General features: G+C 44.8%; 1 protein-coding gene across 1 annotated transcript in view; it reads left to right on the forward strand.

The window, feature by feature from the left end:
* Nucleotides 1-7,460: 7,460 nt before the first annotated feature.
* The window catches only part of LONRF2 (LON peptidase N-terminal domain and ring finger 2), a 33,912-nt gene continuing 20,126 nt past the window's right edge, over nt 7,461-21,246 (forward strand). The window contains exon 1 of the mRNA XM_053935567.1: nt 7,461-8,220. Within this exon, the coding sequence (XP_053791542.1) occupies nt 7,461-8,220 (760 nt within the window). The remainder of the gene's footprint in view (nt 8,221-21,246) is intronic.

Raw genomic sequence — 21,246 nt, forward strand, 5'->3', positions numbered from 1 at the left:
ACATTTAATTTTGCTAGCATAATGTCTGGGAGTTTTCATGAAAATGTGTCATAGGCTGACTCACAGTAAAATAGCAATCAAAACAGGACAAGAAAATCTCTTTCAGGCAAAATAGTATCTCATGTATGCATCCAACTGATGTTATTTGCCTTTTTAATACTAGATTGCCACTGAACAAGAATTTCAAAGTTGGAAAAGAAATTTGTGCTTGAGGTCCAGCTTTCCCTTCAGTGAATCCCAGGCAGCATTCCCTAAATGAATGCCCTCACACCTCTGTTAATAAGGGTAGTACCTGGGCCTCAGCACACAGAGCATAGGAACCTGTGACCACAGGTAGGATGCTCAAAAGCAGCACCAGAATGTTCTCCAGTCTCCTAGAAAACTCATTCCAGAGCACAGTCTCAGAGAAGACTTGCTGGCACGTGGTGTCACGCCAACACTGTAAAACTATAGAGGAATTGTTTATTAAAAGGATTTAAAGTGCTTAATTTCAATGGATATTTTTCCAACTAACAGTAGTAGCCAAAGAACAAGATTAAAAAAATGCCATTTGAAAAGAGAGATGTAAGATTATATGTACTCAAGTCAAGTGTGACATGGATGAGAGACAACATCTGAGAATATAATGGTGTCCTAGCAGGAATGGGAGAGAAGTTTGAGAAAGCTTCTCCCCAGCTACATTTCCAAGGGAGACCATCTCCCTGAAAAATGTTAGTGCAGGGCTGCAGAAATGGAAGAGGCCCCCAGATGCCAACAGATGTCTCTTGTCCCCATGAAGATGACACATGTGGTGCCTACCATCTGACTGGATGACCACCCTTGTGGATGGCTGGCACCAGAGGGAATTTGGTATGCCATGAACTGCAACATGCTGTCCTGCTTTTTAAAATGAGCTCAGTGCCAGATGCCAGAAGAGCCCCTTGCCAGGGCATGTGTAATCTCACTGAACTTCAGGATGCCTTGGTGCAACATGAGGCAGGAATCTGCTTACTACACATGCAGGGTAAATGCACCTGGCTGTTGCCTTTCAGCCTCAGCCACGTGCTGCTGCACTGCAGCATCTGCAGCAGCTCAGAGGAGTGTGAGATCTGCTTTGCTAAGTCACAGCTCAAACAGGGATTGCAAGCAAGTGTAACTTCACCCAATTTCACCATGGATTTGTTTGCAGAACCCCCTCCCCTCAGTGGGCAAACTGACCCCGGGTATCAAAAGTTGGACGGAGATCAGTCATCATGAGGACATCCTGCTTCAGCCCTGTGCCTGACAAAGGCCCTGATGATGCCAGCACCAGAGAGAAACACAGGTCTTGATATTTCTTCAGGTATGTGAACCAGCACAGTGGAAAATATCGGTGTATTATTCCGAAAATCCAAACTGATGTTTACCGAACAAGACCAAAAAGTTCCCTGATTCTGTGCTGGGAGAAAGCAAAGCAACTGGGACTGGGCTGTCCTTCAGTTTTTTTTACTTAAGCATGAAGAATGCTACCTCATTTAACTACAGTGTATAATGTGAACTAATGCATAAATTGAAAAAGATAATACACTTTCATTCTATAAAGACTGTTGTCATAGTTAGGGAAGGGGGTTTTCTTAGAAATGCTTATCTCAGAAGCTATTGGAAAGGAATCCGGTAGTACACTTTAATTGGCTGCTTTTGCATCATAAGATGTGTTAATGATTTGTTGGACAATTATTAAGCTGTTTAATCTTCCCATCAGCCCATGCAGGATGTAGTTATGAAAAACATCGCTTGTACAGAACACATGTGTGACTCTGGAAAGATGAGATCCATCTCCCTCTTTAGGATCTTGCAAAGAAAAATGAGAATCTCCAGAAACAGTCCTAGCTCCTGCAATTCACAGCAGCTGGATTAATGTATTACATGTCTTCTGGGGGGGAAAAAAGATCTTTTTTTATGTTTAACATCAGTAGATTTTTAGCTAGCACCTTTTTCATCACTGGCACTACTCTGCAACTTTCTTACAAAAATACTTCTGAAAGAAGGCTTTCTTGAAAAAAAAAAATTACACTATTGCTATATAAGGTGGGGAAAATTCATTAAACTGGCAAAGACTTTAGTAGTAATAATTATACAGTGACCTTTTCTTTTGAAAGCTGGAAAGCTTGTAATAAATGAGTCAGTGATTAGGGAAGGAGAAAAGCAGTTGAGTGCTGGCTGGAAGGACTGCATTCGGCACTGTGCTGTGGGTTTTCTCTGTGCCAAAGTGTAAGGCATTTATATCATGCCTTGGGAGGTGGTGGTGGTGCTAATTGTATAGCTCTTGTTTGCAGAGTGTTTTAGCTGAGGCCCAAACACAGACTGAAGTCTCAGCACCTCTGTCCAAGTTGCAGCCCAACCCAAGGAAGATGTACTTCTGAAATAATCTGCATATGTGAAAAATCATATTCTGAAATTTCATCTAAATTTCACTAAATCCAGTGCCTCAGGTTAGCAGCCACTCTGGACCTACCTCAATTTTCCAGCTCTCAGAGGGTGAACTATTATTCCTTTTGACTCAAACTCTTGTTGAAAATATAAATGTGTGTGTATTTGTGAATATTCCAGTGCTGTATCCTGAATTTTACAGAAAAACACACAAGTAAATTTATAATTCTGCAACTACAGCAAAGTATAACTAATACAAATTAAAAGGTGCAAGGGGACTGCACAGTGACCAAGGAGAACATTACACTTTGGATGCCCATTAATTATCTTCTTTCCTGTGACTAAACCAAGACAGGAATGCATCCTGTAGAGAAAATAGCATGTCATTAATTAAAATCATATCAGGTTAATGCATGAAGGAGACATTAAATAAGACTACACAGACTTAATTATACTGTACCCCAACTTTCATGTCTTTGACTTTACAGCTTCTGTAATATTTTATCAGGGTACCTGTATGTGTGCCTGTGCATTGATTATATCCTAATTAACTTATTCTGAAACAATAAAAGACAGATTTCCTCCAAAAAAATTATCAAAACAAACTGGAGTTTAATACTTCAAACTACCTTGGAACAGAAAAAATGTTAGAGGAATTAAAAATGCCCTCCAAATATGTAAATTCTGTCACTTCAAAGTTACTTCATCTCCTTTACCCTTCAAGCTCCAAGTAAATTCTACCCTGGGGAAAACCCTGTGGAAGCTGGGCCTCAGGAAGAAGTTGAAAATTAGGCTATGAACATAAAGGAAATCCCATGATAACTTTGAAGTGTGTAACCGTGACTCACTGGGGTAAGTACCTGTAATTCTCCCGTTGGGAAGTGGATGGACTTCTACACGTTGCTTGAGAGTGTGTGATGAGGCCAGTCCTAAGGGGAAGCACATTATTAACAGGAACATAATATTGCTAACGGAGAGAACCTCCAACAGCCTTCCACTGAGCAGCCAATTTTGGGTGATGGGGCTTTTTGAAAAATGATTAAGCCAGAAGCAGTTTTGCCTGCTGGTGAGTTTATGAGTACAAAAGATGGTTCTTTATTTCCTGTGGTAGGCAACATTTCAATCCGATGCAGTAGCTACAGCTTTTCTTCAAATAAAAATTATAAATCAACTTGGTGTTTCTGTCAGCTTTCAGTTCCTTTACGGAAAATCCATTCTGTTTTGTGGCTGTTGCAATCAGTTGCTTGTAGTTTGTCCAGGAAGAAGCCATAAACCACATGACCATGTCATGGGGCACCTGTTCGACTGGACTTTCCTGGCAGGAGTCCCCATGTCACGTTTGCTGTAGTAGGTATACTACTGATAATTTCAATAAGAAGAATGAGCTTCTTCATTTTTAATAATTTTACTTTTTTTTCTTTCCCCCTGGTTCTTGCTCTTTCTTAGTCTATCATTATCATTCTTTCCTGAAAATTATTAATACTTTGAGGTGGCTCAAGTGGTGAGTCCACATTTTCATCATCCCTCCAAGATCTGCAGCTCAGTGAATTCTTATCAATTTTGCAAAAGGCAGCTGCATTAAAATGGCTTTGTTGCTCAGATAAGAAAAAAGCAAATACAAGTGCACTCAGATGTACAAATGAACCATGTTCTGGAGTAAGAAGGCCTGTGAAAGAGCATGGCCCCCAAAATAGGCATTGGGGAGGAGAGTGATACAGGTGTGCTCAGATACAGGTGGCAAGCAGTTCTGCTCCTGGGAAGCAGGGAAAAGATGGCATGCTGGGCCAGTTTGAACAGCAGTGAGGTAATTTTGTTCCCTTGTAAATAAATGCCTTGGAAAAACATAGAGGCTGCGTGCCAAGAGGCTATTGATCACATTGCTAAACTAAAGTAGTAGCCTCACTTCATGGGAGGTTCTTCTAGAAGTGCCTGCTAAGCATTGATGAGGAAAGGACTGGAGCCATCCCAGCATGCCAGCCTGGCATGACACATGCACAGCAGCAGATGGAGGCCATGTTCAGTACCAGCACCTTCCAAATCACCACCCATCAGAAGGGACAGATGGAGCTGAAGGGCCATCACACAGCAGTCCAAAGACATGTGGGGAAAAGTGGCGTGACAGGATGGATTTGCCTGCTGTCTCCTTCCTCAGGAAAGCAAGGAGGGCTGCTAGGGAGTTCCCAGCCAAAGAGCCTAATCGCCAGATGAGTGGGATCGGGGCAGTCAGCAAAAATGCTGCTGTTCCTTATTGGGATCATAGGAATGACAGAATAATGCGGTGGGGTGGCTCAAGCAGTGAGTCCACATTTTCATTTTCTGTCCAAGATTCCATGGCTTGTCCTTGATACTACAGAATAGAACAAGCCACCGTGTTTCTGTCCTCTATGCTATCAATAATGTCCGTAAATGACTTAGATAAAATGGCAATGGGATTCCACCCTGTGATAAATGGATAGGATTCATGCTAACTAAATTGTAGAAAATATTTAAAAAAAAATTTAGAAAAATATTTTAGAAAAAATATTTTAGAAAAATTGTAGAAATTATTTTAGAAAATAATTGTTATAAAGTAATAAAGGAAAAGTATATGTGATTAGTTACAAAGCGGATGGGCCCCTTTGCAGATGTTACATGTGAAAAATAGGATACAGGATGTAGTATTGAGATAAGCAGAATCGGCCTTGGGATGAACAAAGTTGGGACAATTCCAGGTATGGAATCTAAGTTGTGGTTTTATCTGTGAAATAATAAGGCTTATTTTTGGAAGATAATGCTTACTTACATAGCACAAAGCTTAGTGCACATGTGCAACCTGTAAAGTTATTCAGAGGACAGCGAAGAAGACAGCAAGCCTTCCTCTGAAAAGACCACCAAAAAGCCAGGAGACCCCCTAACAACAAGTGGAGCATGCACCATGCAGTGTAGTGATGTAGATTTCAAGAATCAAAAATAGGAGGAGATTTATGGAAAAATATGATGAATATGTATTAGCATACAGTATATAAGTTTAGTTTGGATTCCTTTGTTTCATAGGTGAGGCAGGGTGAGAAGCCCTCCCAGTACCCCAGTCAGTTTTGCTTATGCTTTATATGAACCTTGATCATACTTAATTAATCACTGCCAATTTTTTTGTATATGCTTGATTATATTTAATATACTTGATTGTATTCATTTATATAAAATTGCTGTTCAATTAAAATTGTTGCTAAATTCAATTTTGTTGTTTATTAAATTAGACATATAGAACTTCATTCATAACAATCTCATCTTAATTCCAAGTGAACATGTCAAGAAAGGGAATGATGAAATACTAACAGGATGCCAGGGTCACCTTCTGAGTAGAAACCTTGAGCCAAGGAGGATGGCACAATTCTTGGAGCAGTGAGTATTGCTCAGAGAATCAACTGTTAGAAACACGAACAGTGCAAAATGGAAAAGTCCTGGAGCAATTTAGTGCAAACATATTACTGTTCTGAAAACCAGCAATACTTCGATAGCCATCATCCACCTGCTTCTTTATTGACTAGACATCCCAGAGTCAGTCTTGCTACAGTTTCTAATCTATGATGAAAGTAAGAGGAGGGTTTTACAGAGGTGCTGGAGGGGCTAGGATGGCTTTTGCTAGCTTGGTAGTCCCCGGGTATCCTTTATCTGTCATGAATGGCTTTGGGGATATGAGGAACAAAGGTCCTGTTCCTTGCTGTTAGCGGGGGTCCTTTGGTCATGCTTACTCCACCATGAATACTGATGCTTACCTAAGCCAGACTGTGCAGTATGATATCAACCACATACATCTAAAGAAAGTTAATACCTTACTATTTAGAAAATCAATACACTTTAATAGTATAAAGACTATTTGGTACAATAGTTAATGAATGAGATTTTCCTGATTTGCCGGAGGCCGGAGGCCTAACAGGAGAGAGGCAAAGCCAAAAATATCCTCTGCTGTCCAGCTGCAGCCCAAAAAGCAGCTGGAGGTGGGTTATCTCCCCATTGGATTGACAGGCTTTCCGCTTCTCAGAGAAGTTTGTTTACAGCTGTGTCTAAAATAAACGTTGCTTAACTTTTTTTTCCCCCCCCCCCCCCCCGCTCCTGTTATTCCTGCGGAGCAAGTTGGATTCCTCTCTGACTCACACATGATTAACTAACTTCCAGCTGCATTATCTTTATTGTTGCTGCCGATGCACAAGCCAGCGCTCAGCACGACTCGTGGATCCCAAGCTGTGCTGGCGAGGCTGCCACTTACAGAAAAGGATTTTTTTTTTTTTTCTAACAGTTGTGGTGTTTGGGAAATGTTATTATTTTTTTATTTGTGTATTTATTTATTTAAGAGACAGCAAGTACCTGCTTTCTCGGGGACCAGAGAAATAAAAAGAAACAAACGATAACGCTCCCCGACACACACGGTGCGGTTCTGCTGGTAGAGAGGCCGCGTCCGGCGGCGGGGGGGCACCTAGGGGGTCCAGGCGCACGGCGGGACGGGAGGCGATGGGACAGGAGGGTCCGGCAGCCCCGGCGAGGAAGCGGTTAACGCCGGGCACCAGGATACGGGAAGGAAGAGGCTGAGCTCGGCAGGAGCCGCACGGCGGAAGCTCCCCCGACCCCGCTCCCGCTGGGAGCCGCCGCCGCCGCCGGACCGGGAGCACGTGCGGGCGCGGCGGCGCAGGGGCACGTGCGGGGCGGGCACGTGCGGCACCGGCACCTGGCAGCGGCGGCCGGGCGGGCCGGAGGGAGGGGTGGAGGGAGGGAAGAGGAACTCCCGCCGCGCCACCGCTGCCCCCGGGGAGAGCGGGCGGGCGGTCTGTCGGCCTCGGGTGGTTTTACCCAGCCACTCGCCCCTTACATAAGCCCGGAGCCGCTCTCCTCCTCCCCCCACCCCCATCCCCCCCGTCGTTCCCCGTTCCCCCTTCCCCCTCCCGGGAGCCGCCCCCCTGCTGCAGAGATGTGACACGCCCCCTCTCCATCCCTCCCTCTCTTCCGTCGCCGTCCCCTCCCAGGAAGAAGCCGGAGTCGGCAGCGCCGCGGGCCCAGCATGGAGTAGGGCGGCCCGGGGCCGGCGGCGCCGCGCGGGCATGGAGCTGGGCCCGGGGCCCTGCGCGCTGCCGCCCGCCGCCGGGGCCGGGGCGAGGGCGGCGGCGGCGGGGGGACCCTGCGCCGAGATGCTGCAGGTGGCGGAGGAGGCCTTCCGCGGCGGCAACTTCGAGCTGGCGGCCGAGATCTACGGCTCAGAGCTGGCGGGGCTGCCGCAGCCCGAGCGGGGCCTGTGCCTCCGTCGCGCCGATGCGCTGGCCAGGGCCGGCCGCATGGCCGAGGCGCTGGACGCCTACGGCGCGGCGGCGCGGCTGGCGCGGCTGCGGCCCGAGGAGCTGCGGGAGCTGGCGGAGAGCGTCGCCCTCAGCATCCGCGACAAGGAGCTGCGCCTCCCGCCCTGGGGGAGCGGCGCGGCCGGCAGCGGCGGGGCGGAGGGCGAGGGTCTGGGCGACCCGGCGTGCTGCCGCCCGCCCGAGCTCTTCGCCTGCCCGCTGTGCCGGCGGCTGCTGTGCGAGCCGGTGACCCTGCACTGCGGGCACACCCACTGCCGCCGCTGCGCCGAGCCCGGCGACTGCGGCCGCTGCCACCGCCCGCGCCGCCCCGCCGAGCCGACCCCTGCCGCCGCCGCGCTGCCGCCGGCCGCGGGCCGCCCGCGGGTCAACGTGGTCCTGGGCAACCTGCTGCACAAGTGGTTCGGCGCCGAGAGCCGGGCGCGGCGGCTCCGCGCCGAGGGCGACGCGCTGCGGGAGCGCCAGGAGCTACCGGCCGCCCTGGAGAAGTACAACCAGGCCCTAGAGATGGGTGAGTGGCGCCGGCGGGGAGGAGGAGGAGGAGGGGGCGCGGCGGGGGCAGCGCTGCCCGCCGGCACCGGGCTGGCCCCCGCAGCCGTGCGGGGAGGGGGCTTGCGGTGAATGGTGGGAGAGGGCGCCTGGGGGAGGCTACGAGCGGGAATCCTGCCAGCGGGTCTCCTTACGCCCGCCCCCCGCTCCAGTGAATGGCTATTTTTGTTCCATTGGTATTTTTGTCCTTGCTCTGAAGGTGCTTGGCGTTTAGCTGTTCGCTGCCGATGACTCATTATGCAGTATTTCTAGAAAACCCGCTTTCCTATTTATGGGGAAGCCATTATTCAGTGTAGGATACGAGGTAGTGGTCGTGTTGAGCCGCGCCGCGGCTTTGTGGAAGAAATGAGTATGTGGATCAGATTCATTCAGCTACATGCAGCTGCACCTTCAGCAAGATAAAAGCTTTGAAAACACCTAATGAGATACCAGTAGGTGTGAAGGCTCAGAAAATTTCCTTTATCTTGCACTGTGCAAAATACTCAAGATGATCTGCGTTTAGCCTTGGAGAGATGGTCCACTCTTGTGGACCAAGAGTGTTTTGAGCGTAGCCTCTTTGTTGACATATGCAGGATTTCTATGTGCAGGGTGCTCTCTGAAGAGCTTGGCTTTAAATAAAAATGCCTGCCTTCGTCCTCTGCCAAACCGATGGCAGCCTTAGTTTATCAAAACTAGCTTGTTTTCAGGTTCTGCGCCGAGTAGTAGGTGGAACCCGTTCGCTCGGTTGTAGCCTTGTAGTAGTGGATGTGTGCGTGCGTGCGCCCGGCTTGTTTGCCCTGCTAGCGGTGGGGGTGGTACCACACCGTGGATGTCTGAGGGGCGTGGAGCCGGGGAGAGCCGCGGTCTCGGCAAATCCCCCGGGATCTGCCGCTCCTCCGGTCTCAGCGTGATGGATGTCCGGTTTAATCGAGGAGGAAGGGGGGAGAAAGCCTCGGTCGTTTTAACACTGACGAAATCCTGCGGGTAAATGTCTTTGAAAGACAAGTGTAGGGAAAACTGCCGCTCCTCTGTCAATGAGCTCCTTCCCTGCATTGACTAAAAATCGTCTTCCTTGATCCTAGCTGTCACATGCAGGGATAAATGGCTCTGATTTCTTTAAATTTCTTTTGCTTTGGAGATAACAATTTCACCGTTATTCCAGTCCTTGACTCACTTTCATTTTTTTGCTACGATTTAATGATAGGCATTGGAGATAAAAGAGTTTGGGATGGGATAGCATAACATAACTATCTCCTCACAGCTGATGCTGGCTGTGGAAACCATTACTTCTGCTGTTTCTTCCACTTTTCCAGCTAGATGTGACAAGTTTTCAGTCCTGAGTGTCTCTATAAAACTATTATGTGGTTTAGCTGAAGTAATCCCTATTAAAGTAGGGCAGGATGGAGCCCAAGAAGGAAGGTGAAGCAGAGGTGGAGGAGAGGCTTAATGTAGGTCACTGGTGGATATGGTGAGTTTGCTTCAGTATGGTAAGATGCTTCAGTAGGGAAGTATCCTAATATTTTGGGTTCAGAGTCCTACGGCTGGGAAAAACAGCATCTCATCAATGAAATTAATGTTTGAAGAGTTTTTCAGAGAACTGTTTCTCACTGTTGTCTCTGCTTCCTGCTGTATCTGCATGGGGGTGAAAGGAGAGGGAAGACTGGTGTGCTGCTGGTGTTGTCACACAACATGTGTCTTTCTCCTTCCTGTCCCCGGAGTACAATCTCCAGCCATGGCTGTTGTGCATCAGGGTCTCAAGATAACTCCTTTGCAGTGTCCTTATTTCTGTTTTCAGTGATTTCCCAAGCAGCCTGGGAATCTGTTCAGAAAGTCCTCTGAACTCTGTCAATGAACTTGAATTTTTTCTTTTTAATAAAATTGTAATTAGAAGTAATAAAAGGTATCTTGCTAGCTTTTGAAATCCAAAAGCCATAGGCTTATGTGTTGTGACTTCCCTGTAGTGGATCTAAATTCCTGCTGATGAAGGGCATAATCTTTTTGATGTTTTGTGCATGCTGTGCTGTTCCTCACAAATCGAACTATGTATGAGCCTCATGTTCTTAAATTCTTGCCACATGTTCATCAGGTACTGCTTTTCAGCATGCTGGAGTTGCCTTCTTGTTTTCCAGCCAAGTATCATGGTAAATAAGGAAGAAAAAGCCCACATCTCTTTTCTAATTGTTCAATATTTAAATATTAGCATATGGGTGACTTAAATGCACAGGACAGCCCTAAGAGTCACACCAGGTGCCTGAGAGCATTGTCCAAAAACTTCCTGAGCTGCCAAGCTTGTAGCTATGACCATTTCCCTGGGGAGCCTGTTCTAGTGCCCAGTCACCCTCTGGGTGAAAAATCTTTTCCTAAAATCCAACCTAAACTTCCCCAGACTCAGCTTCATGCTGTTTCCTCAGGTCCTATCCCTGGTCACCAGAGAAAAGAGATCTGTGCCTGGCCCTCCACTTCCCCTTGTGAGGAAGCTGTAAATTGTGATGTGGTGTCCCCTCAGTTTCTTCTACTCCTGGCTGAACACACTTCTGATATATGAGAAGATAAGTGCTTTTTACAACCTCTAAATGCTCGTGTATTGCACAAGCGTGTCAAGGGCCTGGGTATCATTAGAATTTCTTTTTAGTGACTGAAGGCACATGAACACATTGATTATACAATTATGATATAAAGTTAGGTAAAATTCCAGGTTTCTTGGCAGTACACATACTGGTGTTTTTTGTGGAATACTTTCCTACTCTATTTGTTACAACTAGCTTTGTGTGATGCAATATTAAAGCAAGTTTTCCTATCACTTTGGTCATTCTGATTGTGACCTCCTGATTCACACTTTAGTTCTTGAGGTGCTTCAATTCTTGAATTACATTTCTGGTGCAATCTGGAATGTCTGGTACATATTTCAGGCCTGGGAAGAGATCTACATGCCTTCAAGTTGTCAACTTTTTCCAGTTGAACTAGTTAGTCTTACAAACTCATAGTCTTAGTGAGTATATTCTTCTTTTGTCCTTAACTATCACATCTACAACAACAGTGCTGCTCCCATGCTCACTCCTGTAGTCTGCTATGGATTCAGGTGTGGTTGAGTGGGGTTTTTAGTTTTTAAGAAAATCAGCTTTGCTATTTGATCCTTCCAGTTCTCTTGAGATGTGATCTCTGCTGTATTATACAAAGTCACTACCTTTTTTTTTTCTGCTATAGACATTGTAATAGATCCTCCATTATTGTAAGGTATCTAATTACCACAGCTTCAAAGCAAGCATATGTCAAGCTGCTTGAAAGAAAGCACTTGTTTCCAGATGGATCATTTTTTGTGCCAAGCTTTATGCTGTTCAGCCATCATAATAAAAAGTATTGTCCAAATGTTGCTCTCATGGCCATTACCCCAGCTTTCTGAATTTCATTTGTGTGGGGGTCAGAGCTGGGCTTCCTCTCTGACATCCCTTCTCTTCCAACTGGTCTTTTAGTCTGGGCTCCTAGGTTAATTAAACTGAGCTATATGATATATGTGTGCAGGATTGCTTTGTTTGTGGGGTTGTTTTCTTTGTTTATTTGGGTTTGGGGCTTCTTTGTGCAGTATGTGCTTTCTGCACCCTTTTTTCTTTCAACTGCTGCTCTCTTGCTGATGGAGATACTCTCTGGAGGAACTGTACTTGGGAGGAGTACAGTAATTTCCTTATATCCAGGCATACAGACTCTTTAAGCTGAAGAGCTCTGAGCTCTTTAAGCTGTGCCTGAAGTTAAAGTAAGCTAGATTTCAGTGTATTTTGAGAAATGTATTTTGAGAAGCTTTTGGGAGTGTGTTCTAGTTTGGTTTTTTTTTTTTTAATTTTTCCAAAGCAGTTCTCAGTTACAGAAGCAACAGGTAGCTTCATTGGGAAGATTGTGAATAGAGCTTTTCCCAAGCACAGCTCTAAAAGAGATGATGCTCTCGTTGGGATGAGGGTACATTCATTAGACAACATGCGTGTTACAGGTCTTGGGTGGTCTCTCAAGCCTGCTCTCAGGGCTGTGGTTCTGCTGGAAATGGCTGTGACCTTGTGCCCACCTGACCCTAATCTCGAATTTCTTTGGGTGTGGAGGGGTGACCCTACTTTGGCTCCTGTGGTGTGATGTGTGGCGTTTTTTTTGCTTGCTGTGTGCTGTACAGTTAGGTCCCAGCCCGGAGTGTGGCACATATCCTGTCTAGTTGCTGGCGTTTGGGACACCTTGTTTCTACGTGAGGTGTGTTGGCTTCAGTGTGTAGTTACCCACTGCTGCAAAGTTTATCAGGCCCAAGAAGATCATTGTTTCTGGAGGGCTGCAAGAGCTCAGCAAACACCCAAAGTGGTTGTGTTTACTTCTAGTGTGATGGACTCTTTCTGAGCAGAAGTATGTTTGTCCTGGGGCGGGGGGGATAGCTAATGCATGCAGCCACTCACATTGCCCAGGATTTTTCATCCCTGCCAAGGGTTCCAGAATGAGCATATAGGAGATAAAGCTCAGCTGTATGATAGAGTTCTCAAAACACAGTGAAAGATTGAGGCCTTAGGAAGAAAAGACTCCTTTGCTCATATGTCTCTGTGGATCTTTGTTTTAAGTGATAAAGGATGGTGTAGGAAAGGCCAAGGAGAGGAGGTGAGTTTGTACCAAGCCCAAAGTAGTGTTAGAGGTAGCAGTGCTACAGAGCAAGCAAGGGGGATGCTGCTGTGTGGCTGCTGGGGATGCTCCATCTTCAGTCTCTAGGAGTGGAGAGCTGCTCACTGACCTCTGGCCCACAGGGTGGTGGTTGTGGTGTTGCTAGAAACAAAATGCAGAAGCTTTCTTGAGCTTTGGTGGAAAGAAGAGAATCTGCCTCTCTTGGCCGGACCTTGGAGAACCCTCCCCTCTCATCCCAGTGGATGATCATCATAAATTGGTCTCATCCAAAAGAAAGCTAATTGTGGCCACTCAACACTAATTACTTTTGTGGTAAAGCAATTAATGGAAATTTATCTGATGCCTACCACATTCTCTCTTTGTAAGAATTGAATTAAGGGGGTGAGGCAGGCCAGGAGGCAGTAGAAAAAAGACATAGAGGAAACTACAGACCTTCAGTGTGAGTTGATTCAAGAGCAGTTGCTGTAGATTTTCCTGCTAAGTAAATGACAGATTGTGGGGTTGCACTTCTTCCTGGAGAGCATGGCATAGGTAAAGTTCAAGCCAAGCATTCTTGGAGTTAGACTGAGTGCTTACAGCCATAAAATAGGTGTTGGCAAACGTTCTGCCATGCCCCAGAAATAATTTGCTTGGGCATTTTCCTTCTATTTCTGTGTCTAAGTTGTTTCAGATAAGGGAGGGAAGGGATGATCAGAATTTCTTGTGGACTGGTGGAACACCCTTCAGGTGCTTTCCTACTGCAGCCCTGACTAGTGATGGATTTCTCTGTTAGTCCTAGGTCAAGGTCAGAAGAAGCAGAGTCCCAGTCTGTAAAGGGACTGAGCTGTCTTTATAGAGAGCTGTGTTTAAGTTTTTGTAGAGATGACTGATGCCATTGTATGCATTTTATTAATTCTGCCATTTTCTAAAGTTGTGTGCTTGTTAATGGTGCACTTGCACCAAAGTCTTGTTCAAAGAAAACTGCTAGAGAGCATCCATATTCACCTGTATGTGCATTATATGTATTAGAGCACTTTAATGGTCTCTTTTGTATACCATTTCTACGAGGCTGCCATTAAAAGATAAGGTCATTTGTCTTTTCCTGATGTGGTAAAAAAAGATGTTGGCCAAATCTTCCTTCCTCACAGGGTCTTGGGTACACTTTCCTGTTTGCAGTAGTAGAGAAGTAAGTCTTTGATGTTGTACCAGCCATTTAGCAAAAACAACAAAAAAGCCATGGTATACAGCTGTCATGACTCCTGCAACGGCAGCTGGTTCAGTCATTTTAATAATTTATCAGAAGAATATTTAATTTTTTACCTCCTAATGTAAGGTGACTTTAAGAGAAGAATGAGAGGTAGTGTTTCTGAAATTACCTGCTACAAAAAATAGCAGTTGCTTGCTGCTTAGAGGAGCTGTGCTAAAAAAGGAACTTTCCCATCACTCTATAAAATCATGTCTTGGAATCTGCTTAAAGTGTGCGTCCAAAACCTCTTCGCTCTGTTCTGTTCTACATGGACGGAAAAACGTGTAAAAGTAGGAGTCAAGGTTACCTGGAGACTGTTGCAGTAATCCCAGAGTTATTTTTAAATCAAAATATTTTGCAGAGTTCTGCCCCTCAGTGACTCCCCACCTTCTTCCCCCCCCCCCCCCCCCCCCCCCACCTTTACTGTGAATTAGTGCTTGAAAAATAGTAGTAAATACTTCACGTATGTCACTACTGAAAACATGCCAGGTCATTTGGAGAAGAAGCTCATGTTACTCTTGCTTTGTACAGAGCTTGTGGTTGAGTGCGCCGGTCCTGTAGTTGGGTCTCTGGAAGTTTTTGCCTGCTTGCAGAGGGTCTGCTGAAGGCAGAGGCATTGCCGAGCTGCAAGACCAGAGCCGGGGTGGTCAGGAGGCTTATTCGTCAGTGGCAAAGGGGAGAAGGCATCATGCTGTACAGTAGACAGTCTTGCTGTGGGTTTTTTGGTGTGTTTTTTAAAAAAGTAATTAACCTTGCTCATGTTACTTAGCCCATCTTAAATGGTACAGAACTGTATTTTCCCCTCCCCCTTCATGTATGTAACCCAGATGTAATTTCCTATAAATAATTCTCAGTAATTGCTGAGAATGAACTATACCTACTTAAGAAAGTCTGAAGAATTTTTGAAGTCTCTTCAAACAGCATACTCTTTTTTTTAAGTGTAACAGAATGTCTTTTGCTTTTGAAAGAAGATGCTTATAGAACTGACTTGTGCTTCCTTATCTTAAAATTAGTAGGATATTGCAGTACTCTTTTCTTTTTTGCAAATGTAGTTTTGCAAATGCTCCTTTTGAGGACAGAAGAAGTGAGGTAGTAACAGAGAAACAAGAGGGTCCTTTTATTGCAAAAGTCAGAAATTCTGAAACAAGCTTTAACTGGAGAAAGAGCTTACAGACACCTGAAGGGTAACTTCTAGAAATGTAGCCTATATAGGAATCATGTCAAAGAAGGCAACTATATTGTCACTAGTAAAGTAGTTTTATAATAGAATATCTTGTTGCATTATCTGGCTGTAAACTGATCTTGTTATATAAACTCTGATTGTGGGAGATCTACTTGGCTGGTCATGCCTTGTCTGCAAAGTACAATGGTGTCTTTGGAGTCTCCTTGCAATCAGGTTATTTTGCACCTAGCAAAGGTCCCTGTTCCTTTGGGAAGGTCAGAACTTTTCCTTGGGTGCTTTGAAGATCTGGCAGGGGAGTTGACCCCTTGATGTTTTTTTGTTTTGGTTTTTAATCTTGCTTGTTATATCATACCTCAGTCAGTAGATATCTTGATTTGGGGCAATCTCTGTACCTGCTGTTTGCGAGGATAATTCCATTCTGTCTGGTAGGAAACCTTTCCCAGCCTTGAACTAAATGCTGGGTGAATTAGTAAGCATTGAAAAATGACTCATATTTGTGTACTTACTGCTTTTATTATACTGGTGGCAAGAGGCCATAGATGAGCTTGGGGTACATCATGTGAAGCAGCCTAAATGTCCAAAGGGTAGAGTGGGAACTGAAAATACAGGGAGACTGTGTTGTTTCATGCTGTATTATCTGGAAAGGGTAGCAGGCGTCTAGCAGAGTGTTGAAATATTAGGATTTGCATAGGAGGGAGCAATGATCTCATATATTGTGCTTAGCTCTATGCTGGGATGTTCTTGAATTTGGGACTTCTGCTGCTGCTGCAATTCATGACATGGATTTGGGAACAAGGTTATCATTGGCTTTGGAGCTGTGGACATGGAACCTAAACTGTAGGTTAATGTAATTGGTAATACATTTGTTTGTAATAATGTAATGTAATGGGCATGTTTCTTCCTCATGAGGCCAGAGCTACAGCACAAAAGCAAGGATGCAAAGTTAGCTGCATCATCTGTAGCAGCTCTTCTGGGTAGCATACAACTTCCCTTATGGTGTTTCTCCTGAGTAATAATGGGAACAGTGATTAGCTGTGCTTAGCAGTGATGACAGTCCAGCTTTAAATAACATATGGAGCTTCCTAACTGAGGACTTACTGAGCCTGAAATAAAACTGCTGAGAATCTAAAGCATTTTGTTCAGCACACTGCAAGAGCTGAGTTCTTAAGCCTGGACTTTGGAGCAGCAAAATACAGGGGCCCGAGAGAAATTAGTATCAATCTTAAAATTACATCTTCCTTAAAAACTGGTGGCACAGGCTCCAAGTGGAGGATGGTGGTGCCCTGTGCTCCTCATCCTCACTACAGCCTATTTCAAGGGTGCCTAAGGCAGTACACTGCTGTCTGCCAGTATTGGTCCCTTGGTCCCCCAGGGAAAATGTCTGCAGAATCCTGTTCACAATTGCGTGCCTCAGAAGTGCTGTGGAACGGTGCTGGGTTGCACAAGTAGACTTCTGGAGGGAGAGCCATCTTTTATTGCATTCTCTGTGCGCTAAAAGCTCTTGCACATTTCCTCTGGGGCCTTTGGTTACTCCACTTCAGGAAGATGCCAGTGATGTAAATGCAAGGAGGAAGAGCTATGTTATTCAGAAAATATGTATACCTTTTAAAGTCCAGTTGTTAATCCAATTAAGGTGGACTGATGATTTAGAAATCATGGGTTTGCTGATTGCAAGTAGGTGGTCATGTTCGTTGTCCCCCTTAATCAGGTTTGGGAAGCTAACCCTAGTTTTCATCTTTGCTGTGAAATGAAGTTTTAGTTTAAAGTCCTGAATGTCTTTATTCTGCTAATTATTTTATCTAAGCTGCACCTTTCTCTTTGCCACCCCCTCTTTCCCTACCAAACAACCCTGTGCATCCATTTTTTCTGTGTGGAATTGTCATGCTTACATGAAGTTGGAGATGAAAAGCTAATTTGCTATTCAGTTAATTACTAAAACTTGCTAATTTCTCACTGAAATGAAAATATATGTTTCATATTATTTTTCAAGCTTATTAAAAGGCTTTCAATACTGAATTGTTCAGAACTAAATGCATAATGTAGCATAACAAGCCAAGTTTCTTTCTCTCTCCAGGGTGGAAATTTCTTTAAAATGTGAGAGAAGTTTCTACTGAAATACTGTGCAGGCTGACTCTTACAAACAAGACTGAAAAGTGTTTGTGATGACACTATTTCAGTTCTGCTCATGCCTTCAGGAAATATGCTTAGTATTGAAATAGGTGTGAATAAGATGCAATTTTCTAGGAAGAATTGTCAGATAAGGAGAGTTAGAAAGTTCTAGCAACTTCAAACTTGTTCTTTCTATTCTGAGCTCCTGGAAGAAATCACAGTGTAGTTTATTGCAATAAAACTTCTGTCATCACCTATGGTCAGTTGGGCAAATTGTCATAATTCCTCTAACTGCCTTCCAGGCACAAGGAGATTTTGGGGAGCCCTGTTCTCCTACCAGCCTCTTGAACTCAGCAGAACAGTTTTTTAAAAAATTTGAATTCTTGGGCATATCTAGAAAAGTAATTCTGGGTGATAGCCTCTGCATAAGTAAAAGCATAATATAACAAACATGCAGATGAGCACAGACATGGTGTGAGAGGAAAATTAATGATTTTGAAGAAATCCAAGCTGACAACCATGCTCAGCATAGGCAATATTTAATGGTCCAAAGGAAGGTCCAGGAGGCAAAGACCCAAACATACCTCTGCTTTGAGCCCTGTATGGGCCAGGGTTTTGTCTGGTACAGTGGGATTATGGCTGGGGGGAAGGGAGATGCTTGGGAAGACTTCCAGGACTTGTGTCTTGGAGGAAGTTCCCTGTGTTTGAGCTGCCCAGAACCGCAGATCCTGAGAGCCTCAGTACTGCATCCCTGATGCTGACAAGGACATAAATTTTGCTGTGCAGCTGTAGATTCCCAGGAGGGGATGGATTCACAAAATGCCATGTGCTGGTATTGTGGAAACAGTAAAATTTTTTTATGCTTTTCTTTTTTAATATGGCCTGAAATAATAAGTCATTTCATAAAATAAACCTTCTTTTTATCTGCTTTTTATCTCCAAAAAAGAGATAGGGTGCATTATTTTAAAACAAACTTTTGACTATTGTACAGCTTTTTCTTTTAGGGTTGTTTCTTTGGGTTTGTTTTGTTTGTGTTTTTGCTTGTTTTTGTTTTGTTTTTGTTTGGGGTTTTTTTGTTTGTTTTTTTAATTGAAAAAAATAAACTTGACAGTTATAGTGTTGAATCAAAATGTTAGGAGTTGGAAGGGACCTTAAAGATCATCTAGTCCCATGGGCTGGGACACTTTCCACTAGATGACTGGATTGAGTTGCTCAAGGCATTGCCAGCCCTGGCCTTGAACACTGGCATACTTGTATACTGGCATCCAGCAGCGTTCACAAATTCTGTATATCCTCAAGCCCTCTTCTTCTACCTTCTGTGACTAATTATTTTCACCACAACATTTGCTGTGGCATGGAACAACTCAATATCATGGTGCTCTCAAGAAATCCTGTAGTTATTTAGGCTGTTGGTGCGTATACACTTTTTGATCCCACTTCCCACATGAACCTTGAGTTGGAGTCAGACAGCTGATAGCTCAGTTCCGCTGACAAAGAATGAGGTTTCAGTCCACCTAGCTTGGCCCTGATGAGATGCAGACCCTCCTGGGACAATCCTGCTGATAGCAGGAGGCTGGGAATTAGGGATGCATGGGTTGGGTTTAGAGCCAGCAAGATTTCAGGCTGCATTTTCTGTGCTGTGAGTGAGGTGAGCCTGAATGGAGGTGGCTAGGCACCACTCTAGCTATGGCATCTAGTCTAGATGCTTCATCTCCCTATAGAAGACCTGTTGCACTGTGGCCTCATAAATACTGTTGTCTTTAGCAAAGTTGTTTGGTTTGTTGGGTTTTTTATCCTTTCTCTCAGTTAACTAAACATTCCTTGCCAGTTACTCATTAAGATGGGCCACACCTTATGCTTTCTGACTGAGTCTCAGTGAATGAGAGGTGCTAGCCCTGAATACACGTAACTTTTTCTGGCTTGCCTCCAGTTTGGTTTATTTTCCTTTCATATTGTGAGACACTTTGGACTGTGCTTCAGGAGGATCTGCAGCCACTGCCACACTGTTGTGCTCTGCAATGGCTTTTTTTTGCTTAAAACTTTTGCAGTGAAGATAAGTTCCTGAAGAAGAGCTGATGAACCTGTTCTCTCTCTGAGTCTTTTGGGTGTGTGAACTGTTTTGAAAGAGTGCTGGAAAGCATCAGTATGACTTGCTTTGTCCCTAATCTCACACTGCTTCCTTTCCCTATGGTGCCAGAAATACCCCACCCTGCACCCTGCTTTCCAGAGGAGTGCCTAACTCTGCTTGCTGCTTCCACCCACCTCAGCATACCCTGCAACTGGGCACCCTAGAGCAGTTACAAAGATGGAAATACAGTATGAATTCCTTACTGTTCAAATGCAGCTAAATAATTTAATATTTGAGTATTTGCTAAAAGAAACAAAAAGCTTACTTGAAGATCTTAGGTTAATTGCTTTTCAATTTCATTTAACTTGCAGTCTTTTTAAAAACTATCAGGTGGAAATGTGGATTGCTGAATGCAGCAGTCTGCATGTGTAGTAGTTAAAAAAACCCCACAACAAATCATGGTAAAACCACACAAGCAAAACCCAGCACAGAACCTACCTCCTGAGCTTTTGCACTACACTCGCTACGCTTTTGAAGTGTAGTCTCTAGCTGTCACTGTCTGAGACCAGTTGGAGAAGCCCTGGTATGTCATGCTGCAGTTAGTATATCTGGCATCAGTCCACACTAGAGCCAAAAAAGGCAGCGCTCCTTGCTGCTTCTTTCCTTCTCATCCGGTGTCCTGGCACTCAAGTTTGTGTGGCTGTACAGTGAACTCGTTGAGGGGAAACTGATCCTCTTAAACCTTTCTATTTATTTGTTGCTGTTGAATTAACTTCCAGTCAATTGATTCTTTGCTCTGGTTCTTGGTGCAACCATGCGAGCCTGGTTTGCTGTACAAGCAGTAGCGTCAGCCCAAGAGAGGGGAGGAGGTGGGAGGGGGATGTGATGCTGGACCATCCCTCCTTGTAGGTCCTTGAACTTAAAGAGTGATGGCAACTGCAGCAGTTGTGCTTGCTCTGTCTGTGTCCATGCATATGTGTTTGTACCTGGGCTGCGTATGGGCAATGTGTTCTTACTAAGGGTGTGTTTAGGATGCTGGTGCTGAAGTGAGATCCAAACACTGAAGCCAAAGCAGGCTGAAGAGAGCAGGAGAAGTATGGAGACAGGAGCCCTGTGTGTGAACACACATAAGGTGACATTTCTTGGAAAAGTTTAGATGTGAGCTAGTTTGGATGTGAAGTTTAAAATTTACGGAAATGTGATACTGTCTCTCAGCACACCTTGGAGCCTTTGTAAAGTTTCTTACCTGTTCTGACAGTTTTAACCAGCTCGCGTTTGGGAAAGGATTACTGCACTTAGCTGCCAGCAGCCCCCTTCCAGTCTTCCAGAGGCCTCTCCCAGTACATGATGGTCACTGTTGACCAAGAGTAAATCTCTCAAAAATCTCATCACCTATGATGACATATCTGTTCTAGTGAACAAAAGCAGAGCATTTGTGACTTAGTGCGTATTTTGCAGGGACACTGCCTGCTGCAGTGTCCTTGCCAAGCTGGGGTTGTTGTGGCAGGGAGGTGGAGAATTGACTGGACCATGGGCATGAAGTGGTTGCTAGTGGCTTGAGAGCTGCTGGGTGGATGGCTGCCAGTGTCGTTGTCCAGGCATTGGTAATGGGGTTGACACAGTTCAGCACCTTACTAACAGCTTCCATCACAGGCAAGAGCACACTGTCAGCAACACCAAACTGGGAAAGGAAGAAGCAATTCATGTGTTGCAAGGTAGGGCTGCCATTCAAACCAACAACCTGGAGCATGGGCTGACCAGTGTTGCCTACTTCTGTGAAGGA

This window comes from Vidua chalybeata, chromosome 2 (genome assembly GCF_026979565.1).
Source record: "Vidua chalybeata isolate OUT-0048 chromosome 2, bVidCha1 merged haplotype, whole genome shotgun sequence".
NCBI classification, from domain to species: Eukaryota; Metazoa; Chordata; class Aves; order Passeriformes; family Viduidae; genus Vidua; species Vidua chalybeata.